At 44.8% G+C, this 23,318-nt stretch overlaps 1 protein-coding gene across 1 annotated transcript; it reads right to left on the reverse strand.

Moving 5' to 3' along the window:
* Positions 1–392: 392 nt before the first annotated feature.
* LOC306955020 (uncharacterized protein) lies at positions 393–22,485 on the reverse strand (the record flags this gene model as incomplete). Its single annotated transcript, XM_079546249.1, has 18 exons — positions 393–588; positions 3,172–3,260; positions 3,704–3,870; positions 4,541–4,678; positions 5,478–5,592; positions 6,993–7,121; positions 8,697–8,791; positions 9,678–9,744; positions 14,351–14,410; positions 15,582–15,706; positions 16,696–16,781; positions 17,060–17,180; positions 18,093–18,219; positions 19,085–19,191; positions 19,802–19,913; positions 20,462–20,636; positions 21,665–21,779; positions 22,401–22,485. The coding sequence occupies 18 exons, from the start codon at positions 22,483–22,485 to the stop codon at positions 393–395; spliced, it is 2,109 nt and encodes a 702-aa protein (XP_079402375.1).
* Between the last annotated feature and the right edge of the window lie 833 nt (positions 22,486–23,318).

Consider the following 23,318-nt stretch of genomic DNA (forward strand, 5'->3'; position numbering starts at 1 on the left):
AGATCTGAGGATCAGAAACCAGTCTTCCTTTACAAAAAAGTTCCCTGGATTGGGGCCTCCTTCCCTGATGGTTTACACCAAACCAAAACAGGTGAGTGTTCCCCATAGGAATGTGAGATAAACTATTAGCAGGCAGCAGACAGAAGACCAAAGCAGTGGTTGTAACTCATGAGAGAGAGGAAGTAACAACAGAAAAACATGAATGTGAACAGTGCAATACAAGTTGATGCCGGATGCACTCCATTGAGACTTCACCTCCTAAAAAGCAGTGTGTACCAGTAGCTCAAGTCTTCTAGTCAGCTTTTGAGCTTGAAACAGAAAACACGGCCTAATTCCTGGAGACAGTACTGCTGGGTGCATGAAGAGGTGATGGATGAGAAAGCGATGTCGATCTAGTCCAGCTTCCATACCTTCGCCTCTGGCCAGGGCTTGCTCTGGACTTGTTCCTGGCTGATGGTGGATGTGCTGATTTCTGGGGAAATGGGCTCATAGGAACAGAGAGACAGGCGTGCAGCCAGCAGGCCCATCCGGACACAGGTGTCTGTGTCGTGGTTGGCAAGCATCCCTGCAGCAATTCCTGCCATTAAACTGTGGAGAGAAAGAACAGCAATTCTGAGCCCTGGGAACAGCTTTGGCCTCAGGAACATGGCTGGCTGGAATACAACTCATCTGAGGGACGTGGTTAGAGGGCATGGTGGTGGTGGGTTGATGGTTGGACTCAATTATTTTTATGGTCTTTTCCAACATTAATGATCCTATGAATCCAGATCAATGCTTACAGAAGCAGAGTAGGAATGAGGTGAAAAGAAGTTTGTGGGGGGTTATTATATTTATTTTAAAATTTGGAGGAACAAATAGTGCCATTGATTTGCATTTTATTTGCCTCTCATCTGAGAAGTTGATGTCACACCCCATTCCACCCCATTTTCTTTTCCTCCCAGTTCTCCAAGACAGACTGGAGAAAGGGGGTCTACAAAGGGAAGAACCTATTTTTCCCTTCCTCTTCAATTATTTTGTCACTTCTCTGCTCCTTGGTGAAACCTCATTACATTCCCTCCTTACCCCCATTGGGAAGGTGTAGATGGGCAGAGAGGTAGATTTCCCTATGTAATGTGAGAGGGGATGGGAAAAAAAAATCCAAAGCTGAAATGAGATTTTGGATTCAGATTTCTGCCAGCTTCTTCTGTGGCTGTCCATTTGAGATTAGCCAGTAAGAATGCTGCGAGTGCTTGTACAACAGGTACTTGAACCCACAGGCAGCAAGGAGGCATCAGAAGTGATGCTATCACCTGCCTGTCTTGCAGAAGACAGCTCTGCTGAGGCATGGGGACATGCAGGGTGCTGCTGGTGGGAACAGCCAGCATTTGTCTGTAGCCAAACTCGGAGTGATGCTAGGAAACCAGGGAAGGACAAAGGAGAAGGGAAGGTGAAGGGAAAAGATAATGACATTTGAGATTAGAGGAAGCAAGGGCAAGAAAACATGGCAGCAGGGAGGATTAATGAGCTAATCTATGTGAAAGGGAAAATGACTGCTTTTCTGCACTCTCGCTGATTACCTCAATATCATTCTTTTTTCTTTTCTTTTTTCTTCTTAACAAAGGCACAGAAGATTGTGGTTTCCAAAACCATTCCATCTTTCAACAGCTCCAAGGACTGAGAATAAACATTTGGGGGTGCATCCCCTAGCGATGCCGTGTGCGGGCAGGCAGTGTTATGTTGCCAGGGCAGCTGGGTGCAGGAAGCAAACAGCCGCAGAGCAGCACCTCCAAGGACAGGAGAGCCTTGGGAGAGGAGCAGGGCTGGGGCCTCCTGGATCAGCATCCCTGACACAGTGCTTTGGAAGCACTAGGGCTCTCCAGGCTGAGCTGTGAGTCTAGCCCTGGACTGTAGCCTGCTGCATGGTCCCTTGGAGGAGGCAGCAGGCCAGGCTGTTTCATCTGCTTGTATGCCAAAGAGAGAGCACTTCTGGCCCATTCTGGCACTGTTCAATGCAACAGGAGCTCAGAGAAGCTGCCAAGGGATGCCAGAAGGACACTCCAGGACAAACAAGAGTGCTCTGAAAACTCCTGCATGAACCTGGAGACTCTGAGGAATGGGATTTCAGGAGAAGAAATCAATATGGGATTCATTTCCCAATATTCAGAGACTCCGTGAACTTCCACCACTGCTGTGTTTGGCTCTACAGCATTGCACAACATGGCAGTCTCCATAGTGCTGTGCTGAGTGCAGCCAACTCGCCTTAGAGGCAGTTTAGGATATGAGAAGTAAAGAAGGATTCTGGTGTTAAGTGGATGAATTAGCTTGGCAAGAAGATACTGATTGATCCTGGCTAAAGTATTGAGTTATTACAAAAATGACTTTTTATTCTGCTCACCTAAATAAGAAAAAAAGGAGAGATACTGCTATGTTGAGTTATTGGTAGGTAAGAGAAGAAAACTGAAAGGAAATATCTGTCAGATGTGGCCTTTTGGTCTAGCGTAAGGCAATGAAAGGAGAGAATCAATTATTGCAGCACACAAAGCAAAATAACTAACTAACTAAATAAATAATAATTTAAAAATCCACCAGATTTTTTAATTAAATTAAACCTGACTGCTATATAGAGTTTGACAAGTTAACAAGGCGCATAATGAAATACTTCCCTGACAGACGGAGAATGGATCACTGAGGCTAGGAATAGTATGTGTCATTTCCTATCCCTATGTGCAGCAGTGTGAAAACAGGCAGGCGAGTTGCACGGCAGACTCTTCTGAAGCACAAGCTATTGCCAGAGGCAAGTGCAGAGCCTGATGGAGTGCTTTCATAGGGCAACCCTTGAACATCAGTCCCACTTCCACTGGAGGTAAATTAGTTAGCTGGTAAGGGTGCTTTGATGTGCAGTGGTTTACTCAGCTTTCAGCAGCTCAGCCCAGAGTAATCCAGAAAATACTAGATGGCCATGGAGGGCTTGGATCTTAAACAGAAGTAAAGCTAATAAGAGCAAAGTGGGCTTCAAGATGCTCAGTGAGACATTTCTAGTGAGCACTGCAAGGAATCACAGTAACCGGTCCTGTTCTTGTGCCTGCTCCTCAAGCAACAGACCATAGTTTATCTTTGTAGTAGAATTTAAAAGAAATCATGTTAGGATGGTTCCACATGTAGCTGGGGAATACGGAGAAGTTAGCAATGTACCTGTCACCAGCTCCTGAGACGTTGACTATCTCCTCCCTGCTGACAGGGATGGCGGGGTAGTGGGTGGCACATAGGCTGGCAGCAGCAGTCTGTATGGGGAGAGAGGGAGGACAGTGAGCACTGCTCAAGCTGATGTGGCTTGTTGGGGCTGGTGTCATCCAAGCATGCATAGATGCCAAAGAAGGGAAATAAAAATAAGCCAATAAGCCAATAATCTTAATAATCTTTTTTTTTTTCACACTTCAAAGGAGATCAGTGATTTAAGTTCCTGAAAATGAAGCTTGCAGTCATGAATATTCAGGGAAAGCACATGTAAAATGAGCTGGCTATAAGCACTGCTGCCAGGAGCCACGACAGACAACTCAGTTTTCTTCACTAATCCTCAGAGCTGTGCATTCCACCCACAAACACGAACATTTGCCAGCACTGATGCCACGTTTCCCAGCATCACCGCTTCACCACCAGAAATAGTAATCATGCTCTGCAGTCCCAGACAGAAGCTGCTGAGAGCTCTGAGTTAGTTTTCTCTTACCTGGTCGTGAGGTGCTGGACGAAGAGAGATACTCCCTCCCAGGCTCCTGCCGCACAGGAGGACGCCATGAGAACCGAGGGTCACGATCACACAGCACAGGTGGGACAGCAAAGGGCAGGCCAAGGCTGCTGCCATCTTGACAATGTCCTCCAGCCTGGATGGTGCCTCTTTAGACAGAGAAGAGGAAAAGCTAGGGTGTAACTTTGAAGGATCTCAGTGGATCTCTCTGTGGGCTGGCAGACTGTAAATAGGAGCAGCCTACACGGTGCTCCTATTTATGAGCACTACTGAAAATGTGATATTTTTTCCTTTGATTCATGGGAAACACAATTTTCCAGTGTTAGATTTCCATACTGTCAATCGTATGCTTCCCTGGAACTACACATGTCTATAGAGATCAAAAACACCATCCTGAAGCATGACTTCCATGTTTTAATGCTTTTGGGATCCCGCTTGCATACAGTATGGTATTTCATTTCCCCAAAGAATGGTAGTGTGGGGGCAGGTGCCCTCAGAACATCTTGTGTCACTGAGATATTTATAAACTAGAGATTGCTCTTATTTCGGTGACAAAGTGAGGAAAACAGACCTCTTGGTTTGCACAAGGAGCCACGCTAGGCCTGCTGTGCTCTTTGATTGATCATTGGTCTGGCCTGGGCCAAGCAACCCACACAGAGATGGCTGAAAGGTGGAAGATGCCAAGACTGCTCATGAATTCCTGCTGTGTTATAACCCAGTGTGATTGAAATGGGAGACAGGAGGAAAATGCTCTTTCCTGATCTAGGTTATGTGAAATAAGCAAAGTCAGCACAACTGACTCTTGTGAGTGTTCAATACCTGCTGGCAGAGGGTTCCCAAGAGTCCGGTTTATTGCTTTTAGCTCTTGTAGGTTGGGGGAAATGTACGTGAGTGCTTTCCAGCTGTCTGAGAGGAATGGCTTAGAGGCCTTGTTCTCATCTGTCGGCTCGTAGCACACTTTAAAGGAAGATTGCAATTGGTTAATTAACTGATGAACCAGTGTTTTTTTCCTGTATCTGAGCAGGACGCAGTGCAGAAGGCTTAATGTGATCTGTACAGCTGGGGCTATTTTGCAGAGTATCAGAAACCTAAATATGATTTCCCCCACACTGGTGTCCAGGGTTCCCCAGTTTTCCTCTTTGCTGCTCAGCAATAACAAAGTTGTTTCTGGCTCTGGAATGATATAATCAGTCTTTGGGTCTGTTACTCCCTTTATCTGCTTTGGCAACCTCTGCCACATATTAAGAACATCATCTTCTTCAGGATTTGCTCTTAAAAATGAAGGTGAAACTGCAGAGGTTTGGGAAGGCTTATAAAGTGTCCTCAGCATGCCAGGGAGGAGCTCTGGATTTTATGGGAAGTGGAAGAGAAACCCTCCCAAATGATGCTTCAGCACTTGTTCTGAGAAGAAAACTCCATCACTGCTCAGAGTGGCAGAAGCACGTACATCTGTGCTTGCCTTGGGATTAAAGGCAAAGAGAACAGCTTTTTTTGTCCTTCTGGCAGTGCCGAAGGGCTCTAGCTCCTACGTTACAGCAGATGTGACTTAGCTGCGGAATGAGATAAACTCAGAGAAAGCAGAAGTGTTTCATCCATTTAAAATGGAGTAGCAGTGTATGGAAAGGAGCAATGGGTAACACAGCATGTCAGGCTGGATAACTCCACCAACGAGTGGAGAGTGCTCAGATCATGTGGAGTACCCTGGTGCACACACACATGGGAGCCACGGGGCCAGGGCTGGGTGGGTTCTCCTTACCTGCTAGCTGATGATCTCTAGCGAGTTGGCAGATGTATTGGATAGTGGAAAGAGGCACATTTCCATCAATGCAAACCAGTGGGGCCCGGCACAGGTTCTCCTTGAACTGGGACACCTAGTCAAAATCCAAGACACAGAGCAGAGACAGGCTGAGTCATTGCAGAGAGACAAAATGATTCCTGGTCATACTCAGGATGCAGGGTTTTCACAGCTCTTAAACACAGGAATGAACATAAAAAAGCGATTCCTTAAGGAAGCTGGATGTTTCCATTTATCTCATCTCTTCCCCTTCTTGTTCTCTGCTCCCCATCATTGACAGGCAGAGCCCCTTCTGAACAGCCCCAGAGCTAACAGCCGCAGTGAGGTGAGGGCTTTTGGCCTGTAGCTCTGTATTTAGGTGGAGGAAGACAAGTCATCCTCTTGTGAAGGCACACAGATTGGCTCTTTGTTTTTTTATCATGTTAAATTTCCCTTGGTCTGCTCGTGCCTTGTCCAGTTGTATATCTAGTGGCTACAGTACTTCTTTAGACAGCAGGTTGACAATGGAGTGAGGAGCTGCAGCTCATTCTCTTGCCTCTCTGAGGCTTCACGACCACTGCCTAAACACCAGGCCTGCACTACAGGCATTCTTGTACACCTCCCTCCTGTGTTTCTGCTAATCCTGGCTGAAAGAAGGGCTGCCAAAATGCACTTTGCAGCAGAAGATTGGATCACAATTTCCATTGGCCACAACTGGTTTGTAAAACTCAGGAGAACTAATCTGTCATGTAATGGTTTTCTGTGCCAGAGCTTGGGAGAGGCAGGGTGGGGATGGAAGTGGGAGCAGTGACCATATTTTTCCCTCACTAAGAGCCCACCAATAAGTAAATTGCACTTAATTTTCATGTCACTGCTAGTCATGAAGTGCAGGATTTGTTCTGTTGACAGCAGAACGAGTAGGGAAGAGGGTGCAGTGATGGGGGTTTCACCAAATCAATCTGCAATTACTGCAATTCCATTAGCCCTGATGTTTCCAAGGGTTGGACGTGCTGAGGAGCAGCACCTGTTTGTACAACTCAGCATGGAGAAACAACAGGGATGGTGGGGTGGGAGGGGAACAGGAAAACTTACTTTAGGCAGTGTTCTGTCTACTTTTGTTTTTTTTCTTAAAAGGGGGAAATATAATTTCTGCAGTTGGACTGGATTTACTGCTGACCTTAAAAAGCCAAAAATGATAGGTTAATTGAAATTCATCAGTGCAGGGGACTCTGGCTTACATCTCATGGGATGACAGCAATGGTGACTTCTTATGAAACAGAAATATGAAGACGTTCCATCCGGGTAAGCAGTAAAAGGTACCTCTGGTAGCTTGCCACGCTGCAATCTCAGTGGCCAATACCTGGGGTTAACTTCAGGAATGCCCATGTTCCCTCTGCACACCCACTCCCTCCTGGTACTACTTTACTAGCTGGTTTTTGTCACACCTCCACACTGCTTCTCATAAGCAGAAGGTTGCAAATCAGCTGGCGTGCATACGTATTGCTCTGTGATCTGCTGGTGGATGTCCATATCTCCCAAGCCGATGCTCAGCTCCCCAGCACTGGTTATCATAGCACTGTAAGTAGCTGTGCTCTTCCCCTCTAGCTGCAGGATGGCACTCATGTCCTAAAACAGTAAGAACAGTTATAAAAGGAGCATGTTCCTCCTCTCTGTTACACTTGGCTCAACATCAGTATACTTTCTCTGCACCCACCCAATTTGTAGCAGTAGCCCAGCTTGCTGTTCTCCCTTTATCCTCCCTTCTCCCTTCAGATAAGCAACATTCCAGAGATATCTTGGTCTAGGCAGTGCAGGCAGATGGCTAACTATTAATAGTGTAATGCAACAGGAGCCACAGCAAAGATTTAAGAAATTGTTTAGTAAATGAGCATGACAGGCCTCTGCCATGCAGTTCAATACATCGTGTCGCTCTGCTGTGATGGCAGAGCATCCTGCAGAGCACTGCTTGCCCCAGCTATCCATTCCTACAACTTCTGTGACACATCTGATGGCAACTGAGCAAATCTTGGTGCATGGTTCAGCTAGTGCTTACAGTAGCCATCTCACTGATTGCACAGCAGGGAAGCTGACTTTGATGGTAGCCTTAGAACCATTTTTACAGCAGTCAAAGGTATAGCTGTGAGGTGTCCTTCCCCTCTGTGGGCCTTCTGAATGATCTGCTATGAGAACCCACGGCAATGCTTGGAATATACATTCTAGGATGGAGAAGTGCTTCTCCCCACTTAGTTCACAGGGAATATTGAGGCTTTAAGGGCAAGGTCGTCACCAACACTGCTGGTAAGGCTTCTTGCAGACCAGGATTTCTTGGCAAATAGTCCCACTCCACCTTCTCTTGAGAGGCTGTTCTCTGAGATAGCTCAAACTGTACTGTGCTCAGATAGAGGAAGGATTATAAATCTGCAGCTATAAAGCCTCTTTATACCAAAAGAGAGTTCTTGTTCTTATTACTGTTTTCATTGAGCTGCTCAAATTACCAGTACTAACGTCTCAGGTGGTCTTTATGTCTGTATAGCAGGGCCCTGAAGGCACCAATAGGCCTTAATGGCTCTGACCAGCCTCAGCTGGGGTCTCCACCCATAGCCCTGGCTTGCTCTCAGCTCTGCCATTTCCCCAGAGGAGTGCCTGATGCTCTGGATTGGGGTTGCTTCTGGCTTCCTGGTGTCAGAGGGCAAGCTGCGGCTGAAGTCAGGTATTTCTCTGGTGTACAGTTGTGTGTGTATACGGCTGTAAGATTCTGTTCCCCCAAACCTGGGAGGTACCTAGCCTTGGCTTCTGGTTCTAGGCTTTCTTTGTCTTATAGCCCAAATCAGGCTGGTTTTGGTATTGCTTTGTTTATCCTGAGGATCAGGCTTTGCATATTTCTAGTTGTGCTTAGGCCTTCCTACTTGTTTTTGCAGTTCCTCCTTCTTTACTTCTCTTTTTCCTTCAAACACCGCTCCTTGGAGCTGAATTAAGACCATGTGGTTCAGACTTAAAGCTCTGTGTACATCTCATCTGCGTTCTGGGGGTAGCTCCTTGGCTTTTAATGATCTGTATCTAAGCAGCATTGAATTATTCTCCTTCTTAGTGATGAGATGCAATGGAAGGTGGCTTTTATGTTTGCCAGGGTTACAAATACTTTTTCCTTTCTGTAATGCCATCACCTCCATGCTTCTGAAGAGCCATTACTGTGAAACGTACCATGTGCTGACAGTAGTGCAGGATGGACTCTGAATGTTCATCCTTCCCCACAGCTGACAGAAGGAGAGGGGTCAGGCCAAGACGGCTTAAGCAGTCTAAAAGCAAATGAAAAGACGTTCACAGGTCTGTCACAGGAAACTTATGCACTTCCCTGGCAACATTTCCTGTACCCATCACAAGAATTCAGGCCTGCCGATATCACTTCTGTGTGTGGCCTTGCCGTGTGGCTGTCCTGCAACGCTGTCTTATTCATGGGTTCGTGGGAAACCCTTCCTCTTCTCCCTTCAAGCTACCACAATTCATTCCTCAGTGAATGGGTTGCAATTTTTTCCTCAAGCTTTCCCCATCTGTGATCTGAAGCAGTAGCAGATTTGTGTTAGGAAGACTTGGGAAAGATCAAAAAGCCAGAGTAATCCTAAGGTCTTCACATTTTGTCCCCCTGCTAATTTCAGCACTCAAACACTGGTCTGCTCCTGCCTGTGCTAAAGCACCAGGCATGCTATGGTTCTTTGCTGTTGCCAATGACTGTAGCTTGTTCTCTCCTACAGTAACTTCTGTGCTCCAATTCCTCTCGTCTTTGGTGCGCAGTCAATCACCTTTGAATAGGTATATTCATTTCAAATCCTTCCTTGAGACATACTCCTATTGCAACCACAACATGGCATTAATTCAACACTGAGGACTGGGTTGTTCAGCAGTCATTGCAGAGCAATGGTGCTTATTTAACCTCAGTTTGGGGCCACTGTGCTACAGACTAGTTAACTTCATATTTGAGGTTCTTTATTTTCCAGACCTCTGCTCGGCTCCTTTCCATCTCAGTTTTTGGATCATCCTTTGCCTTTTCCAGGCAGTCTGTCCCCTGATGTATTGCCTAATGTGTCCCAGATCTGAACAGAGCTCAAGAGCTCCTGCTGTTGAAGGAATACCAAAGGACAAATCACAGCTGGCAGGCACCCACAGGTAAACCCAAGCACTAGGCACCTGCCAAGTTTCTTCCAACGCCGCCAAAAGTTCGTCTTACTCTTCCAGCGTTTGTCTGTCCGCCACCCTGGAGGAATAAATTATTTATAAGCAAAGTTGGAAGAGCTACTTGGTATAGATGCCATGCCTCCATTAACATCTGAAGTGAAATTGCTGAAACATACGGCAGTGAATAGAGACCGCCTAGTTTTGCAAGCACTGCAAACTCCCACAGCCCATCTAAACACATCAGCTCTGGTGATAAAAGGCCCGTTGCCTAGAAGGCGAGATCATTTTGGTCTCTCCGTGCATAACTATCTTGGTTTTATTGACTACAACCTCTTTGAACAACACGGAAGGGAGTTTTGGTTGAAGAGCAACCTTCTGAATTTACTTGCTCACATCAGCGCTGGGACTCTGGAGCTACTGACCCAGACCTGATGGGCTCTGGAACTGTTTTCCAGGCCACCTACCTCCCACCTGTAAGCAATTGTTTGTTTGTTTGCTTGGTTTTATTTTTTTCACTTTGAAGATAAAACAGGTTTTGTTGCCTTTGCAAGTGTTGCCTCTGCAGTTTTATTTATTTTGACTTATCATTTTCTTCCCACACATCTCTCTCTCCAAAAACCTTTGTCCACTTTTGTGGTTATCAGCTTCTCCTTTCTCTTCCCTCTGTCCATCTGTCACAAATGGTCAAACTGCCAGAGCACAGACAGTTCCTCGTCCCTCCTCCCAGCTCTCCTGCCAGAAGAATTACCTCAGTAAATGTCCAAATCTCTCTGGGCTTCATCACTGACTATCAAATTGCTCTAAAGCTCTTGATTCACAAAATCCTGAAACATATTTTCCATTTCTGAAGACAGCTTGCCACTGGCATGCCTAATAATCTTCTGGATAATCCAGAGCTTTTCAAGAGTAGGTTGTGACATGAGAGAAGAAAGGATGAGATGTCTTGCAATATAGGATCTGAGAGGAAGAACAAGTTACACAAACTTATCTTGCAGGTATATGGCAGGAGATGCTAGCTTAGCACCTGTGTGTAAATCTTGTGTGCTGGACAGAACAGAGTGATAGACTTTAGAGGAGACAAAGATCTAGTTGGGCAAAACAGCAAACTCTGAATCCAAGTTAGAAAGTATGTATAAACAAAGGTGGGGGGTACCTATTGGGGAGGATGAGCATGCAATAGGTGAACTAAGATGAATACAAACCCCAAGACAGTGGGGAAAGGGGGAACGTCTCACTAGCATTGGGTACGGAGATAACAGTTTCCCCTGATAATTTGAGAGACCCCATAGATGCACGCCCCAGTGGATTCTCCTTTTGTTCAAATAAAGAAAGCTAACAACTCCCCTGTCTCTTTTGGGGATAAAAATAATGAAGCAAACCTGTTGGAACAAAAAATTTCCCAACAAGTGTTTGGGTTGCAAGTACTGAAGCATGTGCATACCCACGCAGTGCTGCTCCAGGTCCAGACTCTCTCTGCCCCGCGTCAGCCCAGGCACACAAGAATATCTCTGCACATGCTCATTTTTCTTGCTTGTAAGCATTCTATCCTTCCTAACCAAGCAGATGTATTGCCATCTCAGGGTACAAGATAGTCTTCCTCCCTCCCCTCTCACAGTTCTTGGACATTCTTTGAACTTGCATCAAAGCTCTCCAGTGACCCTTCTTCCCCTCTAGTGAGCATTGAAATCATGGACAATACCTGTCCTTAGTACACAATACTGTCTTCATCAGTCCTGTAACTGTAAGAGGCTGTTCTCCCTACTATGTGTGTTTTGGGGTTTGTTTGTTTGTTTGTTTTAACCTCCAGGCTTCTTTTGTTTCCCTTGGCTTTCCCCAGTTGTGCAGTCTGTAAGACACCATGTTCATTCTCCATCTCTTTGCTTTTCTGCCTAGCAGTTCTCCAAGCCCTGAACTGTTTGGACAACCTGAGTAGAATGCCATGTAAGCAACCTATCGCCTCTGTCCACCTTTCCACTACTTGTCACTCCTCATTAACCCAAATGCCTCTCTGTTACATTTGCTTATGCTCCCCTTGAATTGCCACTGGCACTGCCAGGACTAAGGCTGTTTCCATCTGTGACTGTCTCCTACTGAGCATTGCAGATTTCCAAAGCGCTGAGCCTGTCTATTTTAGCTCTGCAACTTACTGTGCATAATAGAAGAAGCCAAGTGAAAATACATATATATATTCCAAATCAAAAAGCAAGGATGCTTGTTTAGGCAAGTCAAACAATATAGCTTTGAACACGGTCCTCTATTTCAACATTAAAAGAGGATACTAACTGTCACTGGTAATGAGCACAAACCCTACTTAATGCAGCACCATCATCTATTTTTCAAAGCTGATGCCATCAGGAACGTTGAAAATACACATGAGCTCCTTTCTTTGCCTGCTGCTCTTCTCTTTCAGTTTGCCCCCGCATCCCAATGGCACAGCTTCAGGTTTTTTAAGCCCAGCTTTACCCTAACAGCGGATGTACCAGCCTGCCACGCAGGCATCCAGCCGTGGGTGCTCCCTGCTGTTGTACAACCCCACAAGATCTAAAAGAAATGAAGCTGCTAAATTACTTTAGAGTGGGTGCGATGAGAGATGAAGCAGCTTGCTTGTAAAGGCAAAGAGATGACTGACTGTGATCACACCTTGCCAGCTCAGCTGTACTGAGCTCAATCTGTAGCAGCACTTGAGTATCTATTCTCTGTTGCACTCAGGGGAAAGAAAGATGAAAATGGGCTTGCTGAAGTGGTTTGAAAGATAACTGAGCTGATGCTTTCTGACAAGGCTTCAAGGAATTGAAAGAGTTTCTAGGACCTCTTTCTGCATCCTAAGAAGCTTGAATTCCTAATGTAAAGATAAGACTCTGCTCTTCCTGAAGTTGAGGATGCCCCATCCCTGGAGGTGTCGAAGGCCAGGCTGGGTGGGGCCCTGGGCAACCTGATGCAGTGGGTAGGAACTAGATGATCTCTGAGGTCCCTTCCAGGCCAAGCCATTCTATGATTCTTCTGGACATTCTAAAACCATTATAGCCATAGTTACTTGTCCAGCAACCTTCCCAAACCTAGACAATGTGCATCTTTCTCTGCTGGTTACTTACATGCAAATAGTTATAAAAGGCACTTCACTTCTGGGTAGCCTTGAAAGCCACATACAAGGTAAAATCAGTACAGAATACTGCTGTTTTCTTGCTAAATGGGACATCATGTGTTGCAAGCCTCTTCAACAAACAGCATGCATAAGGGTGGGACCTGCTGGGTGCTAAGCAATTTGGAAAAATCCTTAAAAGCCAAAGCAGAGCAATAGCATTGAGCCTGCTTTCTCTTCTGTGCCTAACCATAGAGGCTGTCAGTTCCCAAATCCTCCTGCAGCTTGGCATTTGATTAGCTGCTGTGATGGGCCTTCAGCTCCAGGGCTTGCTACCATACAACATTAAAAATCTTCCTTTTCCCTTACCAGCTGCTCCCAATGGGGTTTGTAACTGCCCTCAGCCCCTCACCACATCACGCATGCCCCAGGGGTCTGCACTCACTGCTGCTATCCCAACAGGTGGTTTGCCTACCTCTGATTGCACCTTGCCTTAATAGCTTAGTGCAGGGTATGTATGTTCTCAGTTTGATCACAGCTGAAGCTGCTGGACTTCTGGTTTTGAAAGCCTGCACAGCTGACACTACAGCATGTGTCACCCTTAACCATTATGATGGTTTCATCTTTGCTTCCTTATCATTTAATTTCCAGCTTCCTTAGCAGTAGCTTCACCAGCTGGTCGTCTTCTATCTGACTGAGAGGTCTTCACAGGTGGCCCCATTTGAAGGCAGGAGTTTGTTACAGGTTTATTGCTTCAGCAATCAGCATAGAGATTTGAGAAACTAAACAAGCTTACAAGCAAGCTCTACCACTTCAATCTCAATAAAATAAAATAAATTGTATAGGTCATATAATGACTGCTGTTTGCAATGGGAAAGTCTGCAAGTCTTTAGCTTCTTGGTCAAACCACACTGAAACACACAAGGTCTCGCAATGCTTAAAATGCTTATTTTTTAAAAGCAATCTTTTTTTTTTTTTCTTTTTATGTCTTAAATTTCTTATGGTTGAGGAAGATGGCTCTCATTTAGCTGTGACTGCTACTTTTCTCAAAGGCTTCTTACTACTCTGGGTACTTTGCACATAGTCTGGCTCCTATTCAAGCTGTTAAGACAGCCTGAAGCAGCCAGAACTGGCTCTTATCTGGGGATTTCCTCAGTATAGGTTCTAATCTTGAATTACGTATAGGTTAGCACAGTGAGGGTTTTCATCCATTGCTTCTAGCTCTTTGCATATGTATTTTGTGAGTGACTTGGGCAGCACTTCTACTAAAACAGGTCTTTGGGTTTTTGGCATCAAAGAATTGCATTGAGGTACCAGTTGAGGCCAGTGATATGTGGAGGTTGTAAGGATGATATGTTGCTCTGCTCCTTGAGAGGCAATGACTCAGCACATGAACACAGCAGATCGACATGTGTGTGTCCACCTAGACAACACAACCAAATGCATAGCACTACGCTTCCCGTGTGTGTGCTTGTGTGTTCATACAGACACAAAGATAACATGCACTGACATCATCTTCCCCCCACCACCCTTCTTTGGCTTGGCAATTCTGTAAAACTAGCTGGAAATGGCAGCAGTGATAAGCAAGCTACTAAAAATACTATACCAGGATGACAGAGTTCTGCGCCTTGGCTATAAAGTCAACGTTGATACCTCCAATCACCACCTTTAAAAGGAAGAAAGAGGTAGAAAGTGGTTGGAAGGACTTAAGGGAAAAGTTCCAATTTTCACTGGCTTTTTTTTGCACCGTCTTGAAAAGCCTTCTGATTTACAGAGTGAAGGCCTGTGCTTTTTTTGGCTGGCTAGACACAGGTCTGTGCACTTCCATTCTGAAAGAATGGAAATCTCTCCTCCGCATTTGTGAATTATAATTGCTGATATACAGTCCCAGCATGGCAGGCAGGACATTATGGAGTACATACAGAGGAGCTGGCAGTTTTATTGAGTGGTCACAGAGTATAACAATTTTTGACATACTAACCCTCAGAAAGATTCAGGCAGTGCTGTTTAACAGGAGTGAGAGGAAGGACGGACACGGAGGAAATGGATAAAAATGGGCAGAAAAACGCAGTCATGTCTTGCAAGCTCCCAGAAGAAATTACCTAACCAGTGCAACTTCATGGATCACTGTCTTACTGTCCCACAAAGCCAGAAAAAGCAGCACAGCTCCACAAACAGAAAGTTCCCAGATTCTTTGGGGACATAGGTTACTGCCTCTGGAGTCACTGCACTCTTTATGTTGACAAATCCTAGTGCAAATGGGTTTTAGAAACTTTTTTCAGCTCTCTAAAGTCTACCTAAAATAGATTTGCTGTAAATCATGTAGCACACATGAAATCTAAGATCGTGAATGGAGTATTAGAGTTATAATGGATCATATTTGGGATAAGCGGCACATCTTGTAATTCTGGCAGACATGAGAAGGAGGCCAAAGAAAGAAGATATTTATAAAATGTGTGTGACTCAGCAGCTCAAAATATCCTCTGCCAACACCCTCTTCCAAGTCTACTCCTGCAGTCACATAAATTCCCTGGCATGAGAGAAACAGAGTTGAAGCTGTACACAATAAAAGGTGAAAAAGTGATGAAAGTTTTAGTGGATACAATGGTCTAAGATTTAATGAGATTAGGCATTGTCACAGTTCATCCTCTGTACACAGAATGGGAGAGAATATTTAGCTGCGAATAATAAAGAAAATTAAAGAGAGAATGTCTGCCAGCATAAAGGAGAACGACTGGTCTCTGGCTGAGTCACCTTATGCTTTTGGAAATAGATAAAAAACTATCTTCAGTGCTGTCAGCAAACAGGTGTTATGTGGAGGACAGCAGGGGACTCACTGGCTGAGGCACGGTTGTGTCCCCTCTGCGAGGCAAGCTCCCCTTCCTTGTGGCTTTCTGTAGTTTGCTCAGAGCCACTGCAATGCAGCTGCCCACTCTGGCATTGTTTTGGATCAGAGCAAGGTCTGTATGGCATTTTTTTAGGAAAAGAGAAAATATCAGCATGACTGGCCCAACAGAAGCCTACGTAGGAAACGGCCTAGAGGGAGAAAGCAGGAAATGCATGCTGTGAGACTTGGTAGATTTGATTCCCAGAAGCCAAAATCCAGTGGAACAGGTATGCTGGATTACAGTACTGTATGAGCATGCTGAAGTTTTAAGTATTCACCTTCCTCTGTGTCCACGGAGAGTAAAGCTAACATCTCCATTTTACAGACAGAAAATAGAAGAAAAGGCCTCACAGAAAACGAGGTGAAGTGCCTAACCTGGAGCTAAGAGTGTAACAACCTTTGAGGATCTTGGCCACCCTTCCAGTATTGAATGCCTACTGAGATTTTTGCCAAGTCTCTCCATGTCCGATTTTCATTAATTCCACTGGGAGCAGAGTATCAGAGGCTTTGAAAGCCCCATTTTGTGGCAGCATACAACTCCAGTATCCTCAAACCAGTCTGCCAGCCATGAGGTCTCCCAAGGAACTGGTAGCAGAGCTTGGAGTTGAATCTATCTTTTCCAGACCCTACACCAGTATCCTAGCTAGTAGATCTGCCTTCCTCTTGCCTGTGCAAGAGCATTCATGCTATACAGGAGTGTTTCTTCCAAGTTTCTCAGTGCTCTGGGAAGCCCAGACATCTTCCAGTGTACGATTCCTCGGAGGGCAAGAGTGAACTGAGATTCCATCACAGAGCAGGCAAGCTCAGGGATCACATGTGAAGGATCTCTTTGACTATCTGCTGTCTGTGTTGGCATCTAATTTTTAATGCAAAAGTGGAGGAGGACAGTAAGGGTGCTACTGAAAAATCAGGATGCAGCTACTGAGCTTTCATCTATTTGTAGGTAACAAAGTGTTTGCCCCTTGCTGAACTGTCAAAAAAATGTCAGCATTTTCCAGCAAACATCATTGGAGGAGATAGGAAGTATACTACTCCTTTATTCATTCCATTTAGTAAAAGGATACTGGAGTCCAGTGACTTCCCGTTGGTTAATTCATTGATCCTCTGTAACAAAAAAGGTGTCAGTTCTTTGCCTGTAATCCCTTTGGACCTGCAAATGTAAAGAAAATTACTGAGACAAACTGAGCTGAAATGGCATCAGAGTAGAAGCACTGCTGCAAGCAGATTAATTTATCTCCATAACCACATAGCATAAAAACTCCTGTAAACAAGCTTCAGGTTAGATAAAACCATGGTGAAAGCCTTGTTATGGGCTCATCCACACCCAAGATTAAGCTGTGCTACAACCCCTCTAGCAGTGTCCCTGAAGTCACTTATTTCCTCAAAACTATGGAGCGAACAGAGGTTAGGGCCTAGGTTACTTCTCACCTGGCTTCGCTGAGAGCTTGCTGGATGGCATCTTCAATAAGCTGGCTCGAGGCAGCTTGCTTCTGGGGACAGGGCACTGCTATCAGCACACCGCTGCTCAGGCCTAGGTCCAGAGCGCTGGCTGGGAGAGGACAGGCAGATGGTTAGAGGAGGCCAGCAGGGACAGGGAGGCGATTGTCCCCCTCTACTCTGCTCTTGTGAGGCCCCATCTGGAGTACTGCATCCAGGTCTGGAGCCCCCAGTACAAGAAAGACAGAGAGCTGTTGGAGAGGGTCCAGAGGAGTGCCACAAAGATGATCAGAGGGCTGGAGCACCTCCCCTATGAAGACAGGCTGAGGGAGCTGGGCTTGTTCAGCCTGGAGAAAAGAAGGCTGCGGGGTGACCTCATTGCAGCCTTTCAGTACCTAAAGGGAGCCTACAAACAGGAGGGGAATCAACTCTTTGAAAGGGTAGATAACAGCAGGACATGGGGAAATGGTTTTAAGTTGAGGGAGGGAGGATTTAGGTTGGATGTCAGGGGGAAGTTCTTTACTGTGAGAGTGGTGAAGTGCTGGAACAGGCTGCCCAGAGAAGTTGTGGATGCCCCGTCCCTGGAGGTGTTCAAGGCCAGATTGGATGGGGCCCTGGGCAGCCTGGTCTAGTATTGAATGTGGAGGTTGGTGGTCCTGCCTGTGGCAGGGGGGTTGGAGATTCATAATCCTTGAGATTCATGATCCTTGAGGTCCCTTCCAACCCTGGCCATTCTGTGATTCTGTGATAGAGGTTCTCTTTGGACAAACTGAATGTAAAAGGATGGAGAGTGGGTGGGGAGTATGTGAATCCACAGCTGGAGCTCCTGTTCTTAGCTCACCCAAGGACAGGTTCTTGTCTAGTTAGCAAGCAATTTATGTCCCCCTATTTCTTTGGAGGCTGTTTGTACAATAAGAGGCAAAGACTTTTTTAAAAAAACAAACCAACCAAATATCAAAAAATGACTCCACTTTTTGACCATCTGTTCCAGGGCTTACACGAGCCTTTCCCTGCTGAAACACACCGATAAGTTTAGCTGCCTCCTCTTCGTCCTGGACATGATACGGTGCCTGGAAGCCACTCTGGCTTGAGAAGAAGGCTGGGAACATCCTTGACTCTCCAAAGGCAGCCACACAGACCCCCTGAGTTTCCTGTAGTAATGGAGGTGAGGTAATCAGTGGAGGGAAATGGGACTCAGAGAGAGATAAGTCTTCTCCCTTCTAACCAGCTAGAAACCGTCTTTCTTTAGAATCACAGAATTAGCACAGGGTTTGATTATTTTTGCATGTTTAATACATCCCATTCTATTCTGTTCTGTCACCAACATTTTTCAAAGCAAAGAGCCAGACATGGTAACTAGTCAGACAGAATCTGGCATATTGAAACATGTGAGACACACACGTCCTTTGCACGGAGCTGATCAAAAGCAGGGCAGCTGTCACTAGCACAATGCTGAGTCCAAGGTAACAAGCTGTGACCTGAAGTTATGCCATGAGCTGACAGGAATTTAAATGAGTTCTATTTGTGATTGGAAAGTATTGACTCTGGCTGTCACCTGAAGTACTGCCTCTGGTGGTTTCCAATATAACAAACCTTAAAAACGGACTCTACTAAAAATCGTATTGTTTCTTAATTTAATTATAGTTTTGTTTTAGTCTCTGATAGATCTAGCTTGCCTGATCCATCAGTGTGGGAGCATTCTCCCAGTAGACAGAAAAGTGAGTGACTCTAAACCCAGAGAAGAGGCCGTGGCTTGGGCTGCCTTTGGCTCAGTTGGAGCACTTGTGCAACAGCCTGTCGGGCACAGACAGGATGATGCTGGGGGCAGTCCAGTGCTTGAATAGCCCCAGGACTAGAGAACTGAAAAGACAGGCCTCACATCCTCTAAATAGTTATTCATCAGAATCTTAGGCTTAATAACTGCCCCAGCATCACTGGGCCCACTTAGTGCTGCTGGACACAGTATACCAAGTACATAATCACTTGCTTTCATGCTCAGCAGCCCATGATACCTACCAGATACTCCAATGTCCTGCCAATATCAAGGATAGACTTGACTCCTGCAGATACAACGGCAACTGGAGTCCGTCCTAGCTCTGTCAAGTCAGCACTCACATCCAGAGCTGTCAAGGGACAAGCAGCTGTTGTTTGTGATTGTGCTAATGTGATCTGCCCTGTTAAAAAGCCACATCTGCCTCTTTTTGTAAACATTCTGATCCACACACAAATATTACAATTTTAAAGCATACTTTAAGGTGCTAAGGTTGTAAGAAGGACTGAAAACACAGAAGTCACTTGATTAAGGGCAGAGGTGCAGCCTTGTACTGACTGTCTCAGTTGTTAGTTCACGTCACTAAATAGCATGCAAAAATTGAGTTGGAAAAAAGAAAGGACAAAGTTCAAGAAAATGGAATATAAGAAGACTTTGATATCAATATTGACACAACTGGCAGAGAAACACCACATAAGCTTTGCTGACCTCTGGAAACCGCCAGTGTGGAATTTACACCAGAAAGAGATAGCACTCAGCAGAGCGGTGTGTTTACACTGTACTATGAGTATATATAGCTAAAAGAAAAGTATGTACTTAAAGGTCACAAGCTGCACTGCCAAAGCTGTGCCATATCCCAGGTTTCCAGAGAGCAACATGGACTAGGGCATAAACCTCATGTGTGGTGTGACCCACCTCCTCCTCAGCTCACAGATGAATGTAGTATGTATTAATTTTCTTACTGTTCTCTCCTCCTCGATGGACACCTCCAACGCCTCCTGTCACAAACACAGGGATTCCTGCTTTGTGTGCTGCAATCATTGTTCCAGATACAGTAGTTCCACCAGACAAACCCTATATGGGAAAGGAGGTCACAGGCAGCCCCCAGAGTGACTCAGAGAATGCCACATGCAGGTGGCTGTGGTTGTGTTCTGACAAACAGCAGTGTCACAACAGCCTGTTGGCACAGCTAAGTGAAATTCTGACACAAACATTCTTTGCAAAAAGGCAGAGGTTTCATCATCCCTTCTATATAAGCTGTTCTTGGTCTGATAATAGCAAAAGCCTTCATTCTCCAGGGCTTTTCAACCAGCAGGGCTCTTGGGCAGTTAACAAGATCATTAGCACTATGTGCACACGTTGGGGTGACTTGCTGTCACATAGTTCATGTGTAACATGATGAAGCCCTATCATGCCAAAATGAATATTCTTTGCTTAACCAGCCAATCCTGAGTGAATTTTCAAGAGCCCTATTTCAGGTCTGCTATTCCCTGACTCAGATATATTTTGACTCCGGATACATGTGGTATCTCAGTAAGGGGCTCAAAGCTACCTGGCTTAAAGCTGGAGACCACCCTGTTGCTGTGTTGAAAACACCCCAGTAGAAAGTCTGCATATCATACCTTGCTGAGGACATAAGGAAGATCTCTCCGAGACACTTTAACTACATTTTTACTGCTTGCCAAGAACTGAAGTTCCTCATCTGTGAGTCCCACGTGGATTTGACCCTTTAAAATACCTATAGTGGCTGGCACTGCTCCGTTTCTCATTACAATTTTTTCTACCTCTCTGGCCATGCTAGAAGAAGGTAGATGAGACAACAACCACAAAATTAGTGAGACAAATAATCAGACAAGAAGCCTGCCGAGATTCATGGCTGGCATTCCCAGTTTCCAGTTTTGCACAGTTAGGATTTCAGCTAAGTCCAGTTCTGCTTCTGTATCTTCCTAATGGCAAAACCTTACACCTGATTTTGCAGCAGTGCAGAGCTATTCAGAGCTCCTGTTTTAAGGATAGCAATGGACAGGCTTTATGCTTCATTTCTGAGGCAGGAGCTGTAAAATAGCCTGGCTTACAGGCAAACCTATTTGTACAATACACTGCTAAATATTAGGGACCTTCTCAAATTAGAACCTTTCTGTATCTAATCCTTGTTATTTGTGAGATCATAAATCTTCACAGAAACCCCTGATAATTCAATTCTACTCAAATGACCAGGATATTTTTTTACAGTATAGGCAGTTAGGTACTGGGTACCAATAGTGTTGAAAAGCTGCAAGCTGAGGATATTCTAAGGTTAAAAACTAGGCCTTTCTAAGCTTTGCAGGCTTTATACTTGATCATTTGTGGGATATTCTATCTTTTGATTGCAGGTATATTTACATATGTTAGGCAATCTTCAACTACTAAAACTGTGCATAGGGCACAGAAGGCACTGAGAGGGACCATGAGTTCTCACAGCAGCTGCTCTGAGTGGTGCCAATGAGCAGATTTCAATGTTGTGTTCCAATCCTTTTTGTATCACAAAAGGTATACCAAAAGAAACCACATGGGAGTTTTCAGTGTCTGTCATTGGGCAGCCATTAATTATGGTATCTCTGTCTTAGAGAAAATGATGACATTATCTGCTGCCACATTTCAAAAGAAGCCAGAAATGTAAGGTGTTGGGTAAGGAGATAAATAGGTATGAATATGTGTGTCCTATGATTCTGCTCTACTTAGAAAGTCCAAATAGGACTTTTTTTATACCACTATCTCTAATAACCTGACATTTCCCCTCACTTTGTTCTCACAACTTCCTTGAACAAGGAACATAAACCTACAACCTCAGATTCTGAGGATAGGACATGCCATGTGTAATGATGGTGCTCTCCAAGGCTACGACTGGTCTCCCCTCCACCAGGGCTTCCTGTATAGAGGGCTGAATCCTGAAATAAGCACCTGGAGATAAACATAAAGAAGTCAATTATTTACAGGGGTATTTGCAGTTACTACTGAGCTATTTTATAAAAAAGCAATTTCTCATAGTCACAGTAAATTCATTCCTCTCTTCAGCTCTTCTTTTGAGGGGTTTGCAAGTAACTTCATGAAGACTAAAACTGTGTTTTATGTGATTGAACTATTTACAAAAAAAAAAAAAGAAGAAATTACCATAATGAGTACAAATAATGCTCCTCTTATGATCTGAATGTTATTCTCCCACCGTTATTACAGCTGCATTGCTACTGGCTCCAATAACATTACTTTAATATTACTTTAAATTAATGTTTCTGTGAATGAACTGAGCACTGCAATCATGCCTGAATAATGCTATATTTTAAAAGAGCGCAAGCACCAAGAGTAAATATATAGTAAGACTATTGTGCATCAAAATGTCACCTATTTTAGCGTTATTATGAAACAATGGAAATTCCCTGTGCTTTTAGGACCTGAAGTACCTTCCTGAAAGCTGAAAAAGCAGCTCTTTGCTTTGCTCCCAAAACACTGCCAGCAAGGTCCCTGCTGTGTTCAGATGAGGAAGATGCTTTCCACCCAGGGACTGTTCTGGAATACACTACTCACCATGCAGAAATCTTCTCACCTGCGTGGTCCTATGTGTCTCAGTGGACACATGTCTTGCCAGCCTGTAAGTTATCTTCGCAATCATCTTGTACAGCAGGATGGTCCTAAGATTACAAAAGTCGGGTAAAAATGGAAGTATTAATTTAGCAATAATGTGACCATGAGAAGCTAAATCTGCCATCCCTTACCCTGATCTTGGAAAGTGAACAATCCTGGGCTTGACCAGAAAACTGCCTGGAAAATTATTGTGTTTCAAGCATGAGCTGGGCCATGAGCCAAATCAAAATGTTAAACTGAAGAAATGGAGTTGAGTTTACCTAGCCCATTGTTGATGCTGAAATCAAGGTAGAGCTGAGGAAAGGATGAGGAGTAACAAAGTAGAAAGACTTCCGAAGTTCCTATTTTGATTTCCAAAGATACTTGTTCATGACAAATTTCAGGCTCAGCTGCTGTCACCCCCAACCCAAAAGAGCACAAGGAGAAAACTGCAGGGATACTACAGAGAAATGTAACTATATTTTGCTGGTGTCTCAGAGGAAACTAGCAGTTCTCTAAAATAAAGAAAGATGCTGAGGACTGGGAAGCCAGATTGTAACTGTAAGGAGGGAAGAGCAGCTCTTCCTAGAGCCAACAGTGCTTTATGTATGCTCATGTTACATCATCTTTTTTAGCATAAAGTGTTGGAAGCAGAGGCACAATTCAGCCCCAGCAAGAACTCCAGAACTCCTCTCGTCTCTTAGCAACTCCTATTCACTTTAATTAAATTCATTTCAGGACAGAGAAAGAGGAGGAGAGAGTTGCAAATGTTAAGAGGCTGGTCTGATCTGGGCCCCAGGGCAGTCTCGCTCAACTCCAGACTGCTACACGTATTTTTGCTGGGCAGTTGGCCATCTCTCTCAAGCCTTCCTATTCCTCATC

Source organism: Tetrao urogallus, assembly GCF_951394365.1.
Source record: "Tetrao urogallus genome assembly, chromosome: 1".
In the NCBI taxonomy this organism is placed as follows: domain Eukaryota; kingdom Metazoa; phylum Chordata; class Aves; order Galliformes; family Phasianidae; genus Tetrao; species Tetrao urogallus.